This window comes from Carassius carassius, chromosome 5, assembly GCF_963082965.1.
Source record: "Carassius carassius chromosome 5, fCarCar2.1, whole genome shotgun sequence".
Classification (NCBI taxonomy): Eukaryota; Metazoa; Chordata; class Actinopteri; order Cypriniformes; family Cyprinidae; genus Carassius; species Carassius carassius.
Window position 1 is genome coordinate 808,129 of NC_081759.1, and position 12,910 is coordinate 821,038.

General features: G+C 35.1%; 1 protein-coding gene across 3 annotated transcripts in view; it reads left to right on the plus strand.

Annotated features, from left to right (window-relative positions):
• dnm1a (dynamin 1a) overlaps positions 1-12,910 on the plus strand; it is a 52,596-nt gene that overhangs the window by 15,399 nt on the left and 24,287 nt on the right. For 2 of the 3 annotated variants that reach the window (XR_009433818.1, XM_059549333.1), the window contains exons 2-10: positions 1,425-1,498; positions 1,644-1,793; positions 1,879-2,082; positions 3,096-3,194; positions 4,240-4,400; positions 4,759-4,901; positions 4,995-5,130; positions 6,996-7,063; positions 8,223-8,361. Coding sequence is in view for 1 of the 3 variants with exons in the window: in XM_059549333.1 (XP_059405316.1) it covers positions 1,425-1,498; positions 1,644-1,793; positions 1,879-2,082; positions 3,096-3,194; positions 4,240-4,400; positions 4,759-4,901; positions 4,995-5,130; positions 6,996-7,063; positions 8,223-8,361 (1,174 nt within the window). In the remaining 2 variants the exon portion in view is untranslated. Of the gene's footprint in view, positions 1-1,424; positions 1,499-1,643; positions 1,794-1,878; positions 2,083-3,095; positions 3,195-4,239; positions 4,401-4,758; positions 4,902-4,994; positions 5,131-6,995; positions 7,064-8,222; positions 8,362-9,698; positions 9,838-12,910 lie in introns of all 3 variants that reach the window. The other variant, XR_009433819.1, reaches the window with a different exon arrangement.

A 12,910-nucleotide genomic window follows, 5' to 3' on the forward strand; every position in this document is an offset into this window, starting at 1 on the left:
ACAGCTGCAGGGATGCGAGTGTTTGGTGAATCTCATGATAACACGTCCGGTCAAATTCATTTTTTTTATATATTATTCTAAGCGACTGTAATATGATCTGTTTTAGCACTCAGATCTCAGGGTTGATTGATCCTCTTTTAAACTGAGATCTGTTCCAAGTTCATAGAGGATCAGACAAAGTGAGAGACTGTTCTAGCTTTTTTATTAATATTTAGAATTAAAATTGTATTTAATTTTAGTTAGTTTTATAATTTTATTTCTAATTGTTAATCATATTTAATCAAGTTAAATTAAATACAAATTTAAATGTTAATTAATTTTTTTGTTAACTTAGTGTTTAGTATTTATGTTTTTATTATATTTAATTGTATTTCAGTTTACATATATTTTATGTTTTCAGTATTATTTTCTTAGGACAGTAAGTGTTAATACATGGAATTAGTTTTTATTTTTCTAATGTATATATATATATATATATATATATATACATGTATATTTTTTTTCCAGCTAAGCACATTAAATTATGGACAGTATTTGTTCTGCAAATATGAAAGATTTAAAAAAAATGCATCAAATTAAATATAATTCAGGTATAATTTATTATATTTATCTTATCTTTCCTGCAGACACGAGCGATAGATTCACACTACAAAGCATAAAACTAAGCATTTTAAGCATCTTCTTACCTTTGATATTTCTGCAACTCTTAAACTTTTTTTAATAGTTAGCACTTAAAATAAAGTAAAGTAATTTATTTTAGCATCACTGATTGTTGATGTTTAGTTTATTGAATTAAAAGTTTTTATTTTCTGTTCTCATTTGAATTTAAGTTAACATGTTAGTAATTTTGTCATTTTTGTCTTTTTCATTCGTTTTTTTTTCTTCAAAGGTCTATACAGTATTATGCTTTTTTACTTAATAGGTTTAGTTATTTTAATGCCTCAATGAAAATGAGAAATGTTGCCTTAGCAACTAGCTAAAATAAAATGTTAAAAGTGCATAAAATTAAACCTGGGGTATATTTGTAGCAATAGACAACAATACATTGTATGAGTCAATATTATCCATTTCTCTTTTATGGAGAGAATCATTAGGATATTAGGTAAAGATATTTTGTAAATATATCAAAACGTCATGTTTGATTAGTAATATGCATTGCTAAGAACTTCATTTGAACAACTTTAAAGATGATTTTCTCAATAGTTTGAATATTTAGACTAGTTTTGTGGTCTAGGGCCACAAATTGTAAAATGTATTTTACTTTCAACATTTCTTTTGCATTCCCACACTAAACTACATATATGTATCTTCAGAGTGTTTGGTGTCCCTGTAGAGAGGAGGGCTAGACTCAGATGCATGTCCAGGGTTGACCTCAGAGCGCTGCAGTGTTTGGTCACTCACCTTGCTGTCCCTCTGTTGCACAGGGATTTTCTCCCGCGCGGCTCTGGCATCGTCACACGCCGTCCTCTTGTCCTGCAGCTCATCAACTGCCCAACAGGTGAGCCTCAGTCTAATCCGGGGCTTCTCACCTGCACAAACACATCAGATGCTTTTTTAATGATGTGATAAACTCAGTTTGATCTGTTGCTAAACAGTACTAGTAATTTCACTTTGATGATGTGTTTTATACCGTTTCCTCTCAGAATATGCCGAGTTCCTCCACTGTAAGGGGAAGAAGTTCACAGACTTCGATGAGGTGCGTCAGGAGATCGAGGCGGAGACGGATCGAATCACAGGACAGAATAAAGGCATTTCTCCCGTGCCCATCAACCTGCGCGTCTACTCCCCTAACGGTCCGATCACAAACCTCACAGTAGCACATACGATGGGTGTCAGGATGTTCTGAGGGTGACTGTGTGTGTGTGTGTGTGTGTGCAGTGCTGAACCTGACTCTGGTGGATCTGCCGGGGATGACTAAAGTGCCGGTGGGAGATCAGCCCGCAGACATCGAGCATCAGATCAGAGAAATGCTGATGCAGTTTGTGACCAAAGACAACTGTCTGCTGCTGGCCGTGTCGCCCGCCAACTCTGACCTGGCCAACTCTGACGCCCTGAAGATCGCCAAAGAAGTCGACCCGCAGGGTGTGTGTGATCTCTGACACACACGTCCACAAACACTGTTGTGCTCAAATAAAGACTGTTTGTGTGACAGTCACATTAAACACTGGCCAAAATGGGTAAAAAAACCTCTAAACTAAATAGAATATTCTATATTTAGTCCACCTCTACCCCCCAAATATGGTCAAATATATTTTAAAATACATTACAAAATGTTAACAATTTTTAAAATGTTTTATTTTTACTCAAAATATATTGTTAAAATTGTTAAATTAAAGTTAAATTGTTAAAATATTCTAAATATTTTTTGCCCATTTCTTTGTATATTTCTGAAAAAAAATATGTTAAATATACAAATATAGATTTTTTTTTAAAGCATTTAAAAATAAAGATTTTCCCTCAGTATATTTCAGTCCAAGACAATGCTTTCACATATTTTAAAGAAAAACTTGATTTGTTGTCTATAACGTGTGAGAACATATAACACATTTATTAAGCTTCAGCGAGGAACATAATTAAAAATGCAATATTATTAAATCATTATAAATCTAGTTTTGATCTCTAGTAGGCCATCCACATCTGTATTTAGCCTAAATGTAGCTACAGTAAGACTGGAAATGTATTTCCTTGCCCCTGAAATGCATTTAGGAACTTATTTTCAAGATGTTTTAGGACCAAATGAAAAAACTGAATGGTAAACAATGAGTCAATATTGTCTCTAAATATAAAGTTTGAAAATATTGACAGTTTTGCGTGTTCTTGTTTTAACCATAAACTTTAATTTTGTTTAATTTCTCAGAAAACAAGACTTCAAATCTGCATTTGTACTTTTGCAGTGTATACAATATTTAATTCCATTACTTCCTGAATTTAAGACTTTCAGCTCTGATTTAAGACCCTTTTAAGGCCTTAATGTGTGAAACCTTGGATCAGAAAAATGTAAAGCAGCTTTAGGTTCATTTGAGCATGTGTGCTGTTTTCAGATCTTATGTGATCTCTGTGTGTGTGTGTGTGTGTGTGTGTGTGTGTGTGGGCAGGTCTGCGGACCATCGGTGTGATCACTAAACTGGATCTGATGGATGAAGGGACCGATGCTCGGGATATCCTGGAAAACAAGCTTCTGCCGCTGCGGAGAGGTCAAAATAATCCATAATAATCCAGCTCTCTGTGACATCTTAATGCCCTCAAAATCACATTTCTTCAACAGTTTCTATTGCTTTGTTTTATGCTGAAAAACTGTGCCAGCCAGCCACTTATATTCCTCATTCATCAGAAATTTATTATTTAGATTATATTTAATTTATTAGAAGTGATTTTAATTTCAATTTAAAAAAAGGTTCTGATTGGATGCCCTTAAAAATTAAAATTAATATTTCAATAAATGTATAATAATCTAATGTTGGAAAATAAATAAATGAATAAAATATAATTTTTTTTTAGATTTTCTAAAATTACTTATTTAAAGTTTTACACATTTTTTGTTTAACTAACAACTTGATTGATGGCTGCGGGCAAAAAGTAAATACTGCATTACATCCAAATATATTTGAATAAAATATATCTTTTTTAATAATTAAATAAAAAAATAATTTACTAGTTTTTTTTATAGGCATGCCGAAAAAAAATGTATATCAATGAAAATATATATTTTTTTAATTTTCACTATTTTTCTCTGTGTAAAAGTCTAGATATTGATTATAAAACAGAAACTAGAGCTACTAGTAAGTTATTTTGGTTTACTATGGTAAAGCACTGCACAGCTGAAACATCAGCGATCAAACAGCACCTCTCTGTTTCCCTCTAGTGGAGTAACATCTGTGTTTCAGAGGAAAGGGAGAATACCAGAATACCTTCATCTGGAAAAAACATTGTTTTCTTTCTTTGCTGGGCAATAAAGCATATTTATGGGAAAGTCTGGGCTGACGTAGAGCTTTTCCACTCGCAGCTCACGTCCACACTTCAGGTTTTCCCATCAAACATGTCTTCATCTCGTCTTCCACTCATGAAAACCACAAACACGCTTGAGACGGACCCTGGCTTTCAGACGCTCGAGCCACGTCACTGGAGTCAGAGACTGGAGAGTTTAACCTCTTCATCTGAGGTTTCTCTCCAGTGATCTGAACTACAGTCACTTGTACTCGTTTAAACCCATCTATCTCTGATGTGTTTGTCTGACTCCAGGTTACATCGGTGTGGTGAACCGCAGTCAGAAAGACATCGACGGGAAGAAGGATATCAACGCTGCTATGGCGGCGGAGAGGAAGTTTTTCCTGTCTCATCCCGGTTACAGACACCTGGCCGACCGCATGGGAACGCCGTTCCTGCAGAAAACGCTCAACCAGGTGATAAAGCTCATGAATATTAATTAGGCTAGATACAAATAATACGATACATGACCTTTTATTGTCATGAGAAATAAAGTCATGTTATGATGTTATCTGTTTTTTGTTTGTTTATTAACCTAGTCAAAATAACCCAACTGCAGTTGGGTTGAGATGAAAAAAAACATGATTTCTGAGAAAATGCAAATGCGGATGAACTCAAATGGAATGCTTTTCCTTTGCAAAGCACTTTGAGAAGTACCGTTTAACAGCGCTGTATTAAAATAAAGTTGACTATTATTATTGTGTGAATGAATCTTCATCCTTCAGTCGGATTGTCTTGGTCTTTCATCTCTGTTTTCTCTTCTCTCTTCTGCAGCAACTGACCAATCACATCCGAGACACGCTCCCCGGGCTGCGTGCTAAACTGCAGAGTCAGCTGCTGTCCATCGAGAAGGAAGTGGAGGAATACAAGAACTTCCGTCCTGACGATCCGTCCCGGAAGACCAAAGCCCTGCTGCAGTCAGTCCCTCACCGTCACCGTCACCGTCACCGTCACCGTCTGAGACAGATCTGCAGATGATGAATGCTCAGTGTATGTATGGTTGGTTTCAGGATGGTGCAGCAGTTCTCGGTGGACTTCGAGAAGCGCATCGAGGGCTCTGGAGATCAGATAGACACGGATGAGCTGTCTGGAGGAGCCAAAATCAATCGCATCTTCCACGAGCGCTTCCCCTTCGAGCTGGTGAAGGTGTGATTTTCCACTCACCGTTCATAAGACATGATAAATGCAAACACACACATTAAGAATTATGAGTCTGAGGCTTTGCATTTACACCAGCACGCCTGAGTCCTGATGTAGAGTCTGTGCAGCTGCTTCTATTTAATCACAAATACAGAAAAAATAGTGAAATATTATTACTATTTAAAACAGCAGTTTTCTGTGTGAATCTGTGTTAAAGTGTAATGTATTTCTGTGATGCTCCGCTGTATTTTCAGCATCATTCCTCCAGTCTTCAGTGTCACATGATCTTCAGAAATCAGGAAAATATGATGATTTACTGCTCAAGAAACATTTCTGATTATTATCAGTGTTGAAACATTAAACGTTAAAAAATTATAAATTTACACTTTTATTCAACAAGTAGGCATTAAATGAAATGAATGAGATGAAAAGTAAATACATTTATAATGTTACAAAAGATTCTATTTTAAATGATTTTCTATTGTTCTACTTTCTATTCATCTGTGAATCATAGTTTTTCACAAAAAATATTGCGCAGCACAACTGTGTTCAACACTGATAATAATCAGAAATGTTTCTTGAGCAGTAAATCATCATATTTTCCTGATTTCTGAAGATCATGTGACACTGAAGACTGGAGGAATGATGCTGAAAATACAGCGGAGCATCACAGAAATAAATAAATTACACTTTAACACAGATTCACACAGAAAACAGATGTTTATATTCTAATAATATTTAGCAATTTTTACTGAATTTTTGATCAATTAAATGCAGCCTTGGTTAAAAGAAGAGATTACAAATGTAGTTAATGAGTCTCTGAATCGTTCTGCAGTAACACATGAGTCTCGGCGCAGCCTCATCACAGCCTTTATGAGTAAAACATTCCGCTTTCCTGTGGCCTGGAACACACACACACACACACACACACACACACAATAAAACACTGTCTGCAGCAGCCAACAGGAAGTAGTTGATCCACAGATCTGTCTGCGGTTTCTGGAGCTTATGAATATCACTGCATTCAGTCATGAGTTCCTGCTCATTGATGGAGTTTGAATCTCTTATTTAATATTACTCTGTTATGTTTCCAATATATTGGCCTTGCGATGCAAAAACTCTCATACTAATCCATAATGTGATGCTAAAACATCTCAAGCCAAAATCAAAGCAATACATTTGCATTATTCCATTATTTTCACGACAGTAAAGCACATGCAACCAAATTCCTTTTTTCTGTAATGGAAAAATAAATCATTTTCAGTAGTTAAAATATCATCATTTATACCTAACTATTATATATTTTTATTACCATAATAATTATCACTGTAATTATTTTATTATACTATTGAATAAATGAAATAAATGTAAATGTGTGTGTGTGTGTGTGTGTGTGTATATAACTTTGGGTTCATTTATAATGTAACTAAATAGACAATAAAAAAAAGGTTGCATTTATTTGATGAAAATACAGTAAAAATAATATTATAAAATATAATCACATTTTAAAAGAACTATTGTCGATGTGATGCGATTTCAATATATTAAAATATTAATAAAATATTTCGTATTACTTTATTTATATCAAATAAATGCAGCAGGGGAGCATAAGAGACATCTTTTAAAATATATATAAAATATCATAATTATTGAAAAAAAATTCTATAATATATTAATATTGTTATACATTATAACTGAATATAATATTATTAATATAGTATAAAATCACTTTTCCCACACAATTGACAATTGAGAAAGGGGTAAAACATTCAAATAAATCACAATGCAAGAGTTTTTGGTGAAACATGCAGATCTGAACGAGGTTCTGGGTTGCTGGTGTGTTAGTTATCATCTGTGTTGTCTGTCTTCAGATGGAGTTTGATGAGAAGGAGCTGCGCAAGGAGATCAGCTACGCCATCAAGAACATCCACGGCATCAGGCACGTCTGAGCCGCTCTTTACTGCCTCTCGCTTGTCTTTAGAGCAACAAACAGGCTTTTTTCAAGCTAAATAATGTCATATGGCTTACTTTATGACCCTCAATTTGTCCTACGGAGTATGTCTCATAATGTTTATGCACCATATTACTAAAATGTTTCTTTTACTTTTTTTTTTACAACCATCATAAACACATGTGGTTAAAAACGTGGTGCAGAAACAGTTTTCAAATGCAAAGAAATAACAATTAACACAATTACATTTTTAAGTAGAAAAAATGTAGTAAAAAAAAAAATAGTATTTTTTCATAAAAAAAAAATGCACTACAATAGTCTGTTTTATTCACAAAAAATATTTAATTATTAATAATTTATGACTTTTAATTATGTTTCGGTTAAAAATGTTTAATTATTAATAATTTATGACTTTTAATTATGGTTGGTTCTTTGTAATTTAAATTTACTAACATTATTGTAATATAATTTTATTTGATTTAATGTAATTATTTATTAATATCACTTTTTTTATCAACCAAGTTAATAAATAAAAAGTATTTTTCATCGCTAGTTATTGTTAATTAATAAATATTCAATAATATATATATATATATATAATTCAGAGAAAATGTAAAATCTTAATGTTTATTTTTCTTTTAGATTTTAATGCATGTTGTTTTGATGCAAAAAATATTTTAACAGTATTTATTTGTGTATATACAGTACACACACATATATCGCCAGTGTTCTTGTTTTTGTTGTCATTTCAGACAACTTTATAGTTAAATAATGAAACATAAATTGATGTTTAAATGTGCAACACAAATAATTGAATTGGTTAACATGCTAAACTAATACAATAGACATTAAAACCCTTTCCACCCAGTATGTCCTTTCTACCGGTGCTGTTCTCATTTCAGCTTTAGTTTTGTTGATATGTTGAGCTTCAGTGATAATTAAACTTCATTTGATACGTTTAAATGCATCAAACATATCTGAGCGTGTTAAATGTAACAGTTGAGCACAGCTTGAGCAGGACGTTTGGAGCCATTATTTCAGTTCTTCATTCTTTTCTTGTCGTATTTCTTTTGGATTAACACTCTTGTTTCCGCCCAATTTCTCCTTTTCTTTCCCTCCTCCGCCTGTCGTTCTCTCCGGCGGACAGAACTGGGCTCTTCACGCCGGACATGGCCTTTGAGACCATTGTGAAAAGGCAGATTGGGAAGATTAAAGAGCCGTGCCAGAAATGTGTGGACATGGTCATTTCTGAGCTAGTCAATACTGTTAGACAGTGTACCAAGAAGGTAAAGTCTGCTGGAGGCTCGGACCCAAAGCAGTGCTGTGACAGGGTCTGTGTGTGTCTGTGTGCCTGCAGCTTTGGACAGAGGGATTCTGGGTAGAATGGCAGCTTTAGCTTCTGTACAGAGGGCTGCGGGCGCTGAGGCTTCACCGCTAGATGAGCGTTTGATCCAGAGTTTGATCTCTGTGTGATTTAGATGATTTTATGCTGGTAGAAAATCTTTACAGTTTACATCTGTGGTTTACTGAAACATAAAGATTTGACATTTTGCAGATTGAATGATTGCATTAACTCTAATCATTTTAATCAGTTTTAGTTTTCTATCTATCATACACACAAATAAAAATAAACCATCATGATTTTACTTTAAAGCAACTTTCACTCTAGTAGACAAAAACACAAAGATCAGCATAGAAAGACTGAAATATTTTTTATTTACACATTAATAATAATACTTATTACACATTTCTTCTATATAGCTTTAATTAGTTGTGCTTTTGTTTTTATATTTATTTGATTTCAGTTTGAGCAATTTTATGTATATGTGTAATGTTTTTAATATTCTTTAAAACATTGATGTGTTTAATATTTTCTATTTTTATTTATTGATTTATTTTACAATGCATGACACCAAAATAATAGAACAAAGATTACTGAAGTACATTTGACAAAAAAACACTTTTAAATCTATTTTTTTCTTCTGAATTTCACATTTAATTCAATGAGTTCTTTTTTTTGTGTGTGTGACGTTAACAGTTTGTTTTCACACCAATTTTGGGAATGTCCATTTATTGGTTTTTCATTGTGAATTTTTTTGTCCATTCCAAATTTTTTTTTTACTTTAGATAGTTTATAAAAATGATTTCATTAATTCTACTATTAATACAGACACTGCTACCATTGTATCCAACCTATTTTCTCCAGCTTTTCAACACGACGCACCATCATTGCTAACCAATTAACAGGTTCTTTACAGTGTTCATGTAAAGAAAATAGCATACATATTTTACAGCATAACTCGTGAAGATTTCCTCTCATGAAGGATGTGTTCATCTAGCAGACCTCAGCGTCCTGAGCTCTCTGTTTCCTAGAGGCAGAAGTTTCGAGGAGATGCGTCTGACGGCAGTCTGTGCTCCTGCGAGTGTGATCTGATGAAGAACACTAAGAGCCATTCGGGAAGCTCTCGGACTGCCTTCGGTTCGCACAGCTGTGTTCTGGAAGCTTCTGTCGAACGGCTTGAGGAGAAACCAAATGTCTCATCACTTGCCTTCTCTTTCCTCTGTGCTGTCTGTCATCCTCTCTCTTCTTCCTCTTCCTCTTCCTCCATGACTTCCTCTACAGGACGGGCCTGTTCACCCCCGACCTGGCCTTTGAGGCCATAGTGAAAAAGCAGATCCAAAAGCTAAACGGGCCGTGCCTGAAATGTATAGATATGGTCGTGAGCGAACTTGTCTTCACCATTCGCAAATGTAGTGAGAAGGTAAAGCGGAACGAAGCTCCGCTCCTCGTCTATCTGTAACGTACGGATAGACCGATAGCTGGACTCTCACTTTACTCTTTGGATGCAGGTGTTGATGCTTTTAGTGTCTTTTATATAGTTTAAAGAAATAATGCACAGAAGAAAGATTATTTTACCATCATTTACTCGTTCCAAACCTCTTTACTCAAACATTACAGGTCTGTAAATGATGACAAAATTGTGTGAAATGTTTCTGTCGTGGTTATGATTCGAGCTTCAGTGCTGCTGTGTTTATCTCTTCTCCTCATTCTGCTTGTGTAGTGCAGTGCATTGTGGGATTGTTTTTGTGTGATTGAGGATCAGCTGAAGACAGGTGTAATGGAGTGTTTATGAATCGTTGAAATAGGATCAGATTCAGATTTGAAGAAGGAGGACAGAGGAGTCATAAATATTGATCTCAAGTTATTTTTCTTGTAGATACTTTTTAGAATCTGTCCATATGTTGTTTTAGTGTTTTGTAGTATATATATATATATATATACTGTATATTTTATATTTTATGTTCCCGTGGCTCAGTTGTAGAGCATTGCATTAGCAGTGTAAAAGGTAATGGGTTCAATTCCCAGGGTAAAGCCCTGCATTTCAGCCCGAGCCCGACGGGCCCCGACTTATTTATGCCCTTAGGGCCGGGCTTCGGGCTAATTTTCCCGTTATAGCTCACATGCGGGCCGGGCATCGGGCCTTTTTTGGGTTATCCTTCTATTACTATTTTTAGACATTAATAAAAAAAAATGAGAAGTTGACGTCTACGATAGAAAAACAAACATAGACATTTCATAACCTCATAACTTTCATAATCTGATAATTCAACCCGTTATAATTACACTGACATACTGACATGACAGTCTCACGCACGTACGCACGCTTTTCCGTCAGCGCGACCCACGATTATACTTCACTTATATCCACTTATTGTAGTAGTAGCTATTATAGGCCTCTAAATTAATGTATTAATCATAGCCTAGTTGTCAAACTAATAATTATAAAATGATGATTCATGCAGCGGCGAGCATTTCTGTGTCTGCACCTGTTGTTGCGGGACACGCAGCAAAGAAGAGAGTGCTGGCCGAGTTTGAAAACATTGTGGAGCAGGACGAGGATGACGACGATGAAGTACAGCAATACATGCGCCTCAATCACAACATGGAAGGTGATGGACGAGGGACGAGATGTGCTGCTATGGTGGAAACAGCACGAGACTGTCAAGACTGGCTCGCTCTGTGTTTCGTGTCCCGCCAGCAGCAGCAGCAGTGAACGTGTCTTCAGCGCAGCGGGAAGAGTGATAGAAGAGAGGACTGGGTTAACACCTTCCACTCTGGATGCTATTCTTTTTCTCCATGATGCTCTGTAAGAGACTGTTCTAACTTTTCATTTGACTGGACTTTATTTTCGTTTAACTGTTGGAAACTAATGGAAAAAGAATGGACATGTTCTGTGGTGCATTTTTGAGGCAAGATAACCTGCAAGTTTGTTTTTAATTAATTTAATTTGTTTAGATTGTAGGCTATTTCTCATTTCGTTTGCGAGCGCTGTTGCGAGCCTGCCTCAGTATTTCAATTTTTTATTTATTTTACTCACTGTGGTTTAATAAATAAACATATATTAAACTAACTGTCTGTGTGATATGCTTGAAGTGTTTTATATCTATGGATTTTATTGTAACCAAGTAAAGTATTAGCGTTAATTTGAGAGGCTTAATTGATTAAATATGTTTTAGGCTACTCGCTGTCGGCTCGGCTGATTAACGTAAATCGTCATTTAAAAAAAAATGCTCCAAACATTTTTCTAAATTAACTTGATAAAGAAATGAAAAGAAACATAACATAAAACTGACCCCTTTTTTAATTGTTGCAAAAAGGGCAGGCTTCTGCTGTGTAATAAAATAAATAAATAAAAACACGGGCTCGTGTCGGACTCGGGCTGATAATTCTGATGAGCTGTCGGACACGGGTCGGGCTCGGGCCTAGATTTGAGGCCCGTGCAGGGCTCTATCCCAGGGAACACATACTGATAAAAAAATGTATAGCCTGAATGCACTGAATTTGATTTGGATTCTAAATCTTACAATTATTTGTATTTCATTTTCAGATTTAGTAATTTTGTTTTTGACATTTTCATATATTTATTCTATTTAGCTTTAATTTATTTTAAATTTAGTTTTATTAATTTCAGTACTTCGGCTATTATTAGTCTATTTTAAGTTTGTTGCCAAGGCATAATTATTTTTTTCAGCTTTATTTATTGTTTTAATTTTAGTTAACAGATACAATGAGTCCACCCTCCATACAAGTGCTAATGAGATCCCTTTAATCAGTGCTTCAGGACAGTGTCTGTATTCTCAGGGTCAGTCAGAAGATTAGTGTGCATCATATTTCATTAAAAGCCCCGTTTTTTTGATGGCCATTGGTTATCAGTGATTTCTTATATAGTGTTGAAGATCTCTGAACTCTGTAGGGATTTACAGTATCGTGTGTTTAGGGATCTGGTCAGATTCTGCTGATGTCAGTGTAGAACAGATCTAGGCTTCATCCATCAGTCCAGCAGCTATCGGTCTATCCTTACCACTCAGTTTACATCCTGGTTTATTTTGTCTGTGTCAGTTTAATTTAGTAAGTTCTTGTGTCTTTTTTTTATAGAAGCGTAGAGATTTCATCCAAATTACACAAATATATAATTTGTGTTAATAATGCATGCTTCCTGGTTTTTGGTCCAGTTTTTGTCTGTTTTCTCAGTTCTGTCCATGTTTTCTGTCGGATGCGTGTGTGTTTTAGTCTCTTTTGTTTGACCTTCATGGAACAACTGAAGCGTCAGGAGAGATCTTCTTACACCAGCAGACTAACCGTCACACCAGAACATCTCTGTTTCTCTCTCATCCACTCTTTCTCTCCTCTTTTATCATTTCATCATCCCTGCAACATTGCATTCTGTCTTTTGTGGATTTGGACTGAAAGTTTTGTGCCTACACATTCAGCTTCCAGAAATTGTCGTTTTCTTCCTTGAGATTTTCTGAAGAATCTCCTGCAACAGTCCTCCG